We start from the raw sequence: 5924 nt of genomic DNA, 5'->3' as shown, positions 1-5924 counted from the left end.
TATCACCACAGTAAAATTAACAGAGCTCAACAATACTTCCATGCTTTGCAACCAAAATATGAAAACAAAACAATTTCCCCTGCGACTCATCTGTCTTCACCTACACGATCTCTGCGTCCGTTCACAGCCGCTTCCTGATCCATTGGATTTACTGTCGAGCTGCTGCACCGTCGGGACGGCCTCCTCATGTCTTATTACTCCACCAAATCACTCAAACACAGATTCTACAAACACCAAAAACGTCCACAAGACGAAAACGTTACACATCTGATATTTGGTCAAACTGTGAAATAAATATTTTAATGACTTTGTGCTGAAACGTCGTGTTTAAGGGTGAATGAGACACCGGGAGACGCGTTCATTTTGAGCTGTAAACCCCACTGGAGACCAAACATGCAGGATAATCCCTGCACGAACACGGTCCACTACTTTATCCTATTAAAATCACTGGAAGCACCAACGGGGATGAAAGATGTGTGTTGTAACGGCGCCATCTGGTGGTAAGAGAGAGACACTACACCCCAAAGCGCCTCTCCCATTGACATATTTATATAAAGCAATGTGCATATCTAAACTTTAAACTTAACAATATATTTTCTGTTACTAGGTGGTCCTCACATTGTTTTGTTTTCTAATGAGATGTAGAAAAGTAAAGTGTTTTTGCTCAACTATCCCTGTAACTTTTAGGTACTTTAGGCATTTTATTGTATTTTAATGTTGCTCTATTTGTTTATTTCTATTTAAGAAAAATATATCAAAATCACAAAATATCCTGAGAATTTTTTGTCGTCTTTCAGTGAGCCAGTTGTCTCCATTCATTCCCATGCAGTATGAAAACTTAAATGCTTGTTTAACCTACAGTAGATAAAGCATCACAGGGAAGATGATCTGTTTCTATCCCGTCTGTTGACAGGTAATGCAATTTAAACCTTATATATTATATTATTAACCTTATATGCACATTGGTGACTAGCATAAAGGTACTTTTAAAGAATCATTATAAAGCAAATGAACACTGTAACAGGACAGATGTTATAATGGATCACTAGCAAGTTTAAAATCTCTGCAATTTAATTTCTATTAATTTGCTTTGTAAAGGGCAGAAAGTTGCAAATACACTCGATTTGAGTTGAATTACTAAATTAAGATTTGTAATGAAGCATGTTTGGGTTTGGTACTTGTATTAAACTAAATTACTTTTCACATCACTGCTGAATTAGATGAGGATAAACACATTAAAGTTCACTTACAGTAGCTCAAAAAGGAGAGGGGGAAAACAGTGTAATTCTTGTGTAAGTCCTTTAAATCAGACAGTGTCAGAGAGACGGTTGGTGTTGACTTTCTGCATCATTCCACTTTAAAAAGGTATCCGACTCTTCAGATCAAACAAAAGCCACGACAGACTCTAGTTCCTAACAACATTTGTTTAATGGTGGGAGACAAAAACAGAACCGATGGATGAGAACATGCAAACTGGAAATACAAAACACATGGATTTGACGTCCATGTCATTTTGAGTCAGACACACACACTGCAGAGTCATTAGGACTGCGTAACAGTCTGTCATCCTTAGAAAAACAAACCACACGGGGCAGAAAGTGGCGCAAAAAACAAAAAGCGAGACGATGGACACGTGAGGTGAAAGAAAAACGGCACAAAGAAAAAATAAGAATAGTAACGTGGAGCATAGCCTTTTCATTTTACACACATGTACATAAATACATAAGAGGCACATTTGACCACCGACGGGGTGTCAGTCAGTATCATGTCAGTCGTGTGTTTTGGACAATCTTGTCCTTTTGTCTAAAGTGAGAAAATAAACTATTATCATCAACGTGTCTGCAGTTGTTACTTTTCTATCTGGTTAACAGTTTCTCTGCACTAACCGTGTGATAATTCACTGCTCGGATGTGAGCTTGTTGGTTGGCGGAAGTGATCACCAAGTTGCTTTAACCTCTATGATGGAGAGAAAAACGCCACCAAATACTAAACTACGAGAAGAAAAACAAAACAAAAACTCTGCAAAGGGACGTTTGCACAAGTCATACCGTTGGTCTGTGATCTTCTGTGTTTCTATAATACAGACTTCAATACTTTCAATCACAGTGAGGCATTAAAGGGTCCGAAGAAAATGAAGAGATCACAACACAAGACATACTCGGGGTTCCTGTGTACTTTTCTCTCAGGGCATTCAGTTCTCCACTCATACAGTGAGTGTACACGAGGGATACTTACAAACTTTTAACAGTGCAATTTTGGTCGAACCAGAATTATTGTCTTCTTCCACAGAACCTTTGTCAAATCCAACATTTTTTTTAAGACTTGGTAGAAACTCCCTTAAAACTTACAGGAACCCCAGACATTAAAAAAAAAATAATAATAATTCTTGAAAACACCTCCAATAAGCTTTAGTGGTCAACTCCACCGCCAACATCTAACTTAAATCAGTAGCATCGATAACACCTCTTTGACATTCCCAAGCTGCGTCGCACAAGACACTTAAGTAGATCGGACGACATTAAATAATAGTGTGATGAAGAAAACAAAAACAAAATGATTGTACCTTCCTCAAAGGAATTCCCTCACATAAACTGGTGATGCTCCCACGCAATGAGTTGTACGTTAAATACACGAGTCATTAAAGCGAGAGCACAGTGAGCACTGGTTTTGTTCTTCGTCAGATCTACATCGGAGCCTGGTGCTGGAAGCTGTAGCTTGTTAAAGACGGGACACTGTCCTGTTTATCAGTAGCACGTGCTATACCTCGATGTGGGACTGCAATACTGTCCCTCTAAAGAGATACAAATGTCTTATGAGCCAATTTCAGTACCTTACTGCTATTGCCAGGAAAAACACGGAGGGGGGGGGGGAGCCTGACTCATCTTCGCTGAGCATTTTTGAAAACGATTACCGGCTTTGTCCTGCAAACTTCTTCCACAAAACAAACCGAAGTGCAGGAGCAGCAGCAATTACAAGTCAATTTTAGAGTTTCAGCTGAAAGAAGTGCCTCTTGATGGACAACCTACATACCAATTTTATCAGGGGATTCATTTGGAAAAAAAAAAAAAAAGGCCTACAGTCTGGTTCCATGAGGTATACAGGTTTTTTTTTTTTAATTTCCACAGTTTGAACTGAGGTTTTGTGTGGTGTTCTTGCTTGTGACAGAACGTAAATAAGAGGTCCTGGAGCAAAGTGCCAATACTTACAATCTGTGTTGTTTTTACTTGCTCTTAAGCAAAAAGCCATACAGTTGACTGCAAGCATCAAAGCGTACATGCCACTTAACAGTATGTAATGTTGGTTGTATGATGTAAAATTTAGATTTTTTTTTTTACTATAATGAAATTTAGATTATGTAGGTTGCGTTGTCTTGTACTATTAGACCAATATATAGCTCCTAAATGATCATAACACCATTATGTCAATATGAATAACCTGTAACCTGAGTTACCAGGTAAACTACTGGGGACAAAGACAAAGAAAACAACCGAACTGGTCATCACGGTGTCCAACTTTTACCACAAAACGTTCTGAAGGAGGAAAGGAAATGCAACAGAGTGGTGGGTCACAAAGCAAAGCAGAAATAAAAGCCGTCTGAAGTGCACCCAGTATAAGCGCCGTCGTCATGCCTCAGATATGCCTTTAGTGAGGCCGTGGGGTTTCCCCTAGCTTCCTCCAGGGCTGACGTACTGGCTCTGTGGCCTGGAGCCTGTGGAGCGGCAAGACGGGAGTTCTGGTTATCCAGCAGTTTTTTTTGTTTTCTTAAAAAGGCCTTGATCCTCCTTACAGGGTCAGAATCACATATTCTTCAGTGCGAAGCCAGTCTGGAGGAGGCGGGAAGTCGGGGAATTCTTGGCAACAGGAGAGGGAGGAGGAGGAGGAGGAGGAGGAGGAGGAGAAGGCAGGAGCAACAGTCTTCACTTGTGTTTTTTTACTGATTCTGGGAGTTAAAAAACAGTGCGTTTGAAGGTTATATTGCACAGTTCTAAGGAATAGTAGAGACAGACAGGTGACCGGGAGGTTATTGGCTGTTGAGGGTTGTTATACGGGGTGGTGAAGCGGTTTCTGCTGTACGGCCCAGCGTTAAAACACAGAGCGCAGCGGCAATCGCCCGTCTTGAGCCGACACACAGGGCTGAAGGTGGGAGACAGGCCTCATCTACGAGTCCAGAGAATCACCTGCAGGATGAACGGAGAGACAAACAGGCAGAAAAGAAAGACAGAGCTGTAAAAACACAGAAATGTAATATCTCCCTATCTCTTAGTGCTTTGATCCTCTAAATAGAGTCGCTAGTGGAAACAGATTCATGATTGAAAATGGGTCACATCTTGTTTCTTATCTTCAATACAATTACTCTGTAGTAAGAACGTTTTTTTTTTTTTTTTACCCTCAGTCAAGTGTTTCATTCTCAAGTCAAAATCCTTTTAGTTTTCATTCTTCCTCTGTGGTTCATACTTATTTTCCAACCTGGAAACTCACTCAATGTGTGTTTTTTTAAAGAATCTAGTCTAAATCTCTTTTTTTTTTAAATAGACATGCCTAAAACAGGTTTGCTACATCGGCTACAGGGCGGTTCAAACTGATTTGTACGTGACAAATAAAGCCTGATCCTTAATCGTAGCCCACGGTGCTCATGTACGCAGTGGGTTTCATTTAAAACCTCTTCCAGCTTTGCGAGTTAATGAACCACAGGGCGGCACAAACAAACAGCAGCCAGCAGTTTAATCTAATGACTTTGACGGCGTGCATCGGCGCGCAGAGCCATTACTCCTGAACCCTTTCACTTTTGTGTGCTACACCTTCAACACAAACACTTGCATGCAAATGATTTCTCCTGATGTGCACAGGGACACAGTCTCCCTCTCCTCACCTTCCTGTGGCGGGTCAACACTGATCTCCTCCGTCTCCTCTGCGTCCTCCCTTGTCTCTTCCGTTTCGTCCCTCATCTCTTCCTCTGCATGTTCTCTTCTTCTAGCTCGCTGGCAATGAGCTGGCGGGCCAGCTTGATGTTCATGCCCTCGTTGTAGTGCATCTTCCTCATCATCTGAAAATGCGTCTTTTTGGCTGCGGAGGAAGATAAATTTGAAATCACTTTAATTTGCCAAAAGCTATGGGTGGCTGGAGGATTTAGCGAGGCTAATGATACTGCTGGCACAGTTCAACTCTACCGATAAAAACAACGGTAAATGATAAAACAGAACTCGGTTATCCGTGGAAAGATTTTTCACATTCACACGTGGTAGTAACTCTCTTCTGCTGCGTCTCTATTGTTTCTATGACAAACGTACTTGAAAAAGGGTCAAACTGCCAATGGGACACAGCGAGGAAGCTGATGAGGGTTGTTTTAGTAAACAATAACCTTGGTGGATGCTAATTGCACTGAAATAAGATATGGTGTGACACAGACAGGGGCCATGTTTGGGCTCCATGTCTATAAGTGTGAGTGATGTCCCACCGACACATTTGGGATTTAAGATTTCAATGCGCACACATCCGTGACAGGTGAAAGCAAAGCATACAGTGAAGGTTGGAATGAGGTCGTTTCATCCTGGCTCTGCAGTGCAGCTTCTTATGCAGAATAATACATAGACGCACCTTAGTCAAAATATATACGAGCATATATCTGCTCACAGAACACATTAATGAATATTCCCACATTCTCTTCAACCTGAATCAGCATGTCTGTAACAGCAGCTCTACAACGGATGTTTAAACTTTCCAATAGGTGGCACAAGTTGGCACATCTACAACTGTGTGTCAGAAACTGCTGAGGCTACAGCTCTGCAGTTGGACTATATCGATCAGGTTTGCAGTTTCCAGGTCGTTCTCTTGCTCTTACCTGCGTAGCTCAGATATACGAAACACTGGGCAGGAGAGAAACTTTTTCTATCCTGTTAATATTCTACTCTGTGTGTGTGTGTGTG

The 5924-nt window shown here is 41.2% G+C and overlaps 1 protein-coding gene across 1 annotated transcript in view; it reads right to left on the bottom strand.

Annotated features, from left to right (window-relative positions):
• Positions 1-1409: 1409 nt before the first annotated feature.
• Positions 1410-5924, bottom strand: part of ppp1r2 (protein phosphatase 1, regulatory (inhibitor) subunit 2) — a gene marked incomplete at its 5' end in the record, with an annotated part of 5157 nt that continues 642 nt past the window's right edge. The window contains 2 exon segments of the mRNA XM_035653091.1: positions 1410-4178; positions 4871-5064. Coding sequence (XP_035508984.1) covers positions 4943-5064 — 122 coding nt within the window.

Source organism: Morone saxatilis, unplaced genomic scaffold (assembly GCF_004916995.1).
Source record: "Morone saxatilis isolate NCDOM2014 unplaced genomic scaffold, NCSU_SB_2.0 Contig12, whole genome shotgun sequence".
Lineage (NCBI taxonomy): Eukaryota > Metazoa > Chordata > Actinopteri > Moronidae > Morone > Morone saxatilis.
The sequence above is the reverse complement of the archived record's forward strand: the minus strand, read 5'-3'. Positions and strand labels throughout refer to the sequence as shown.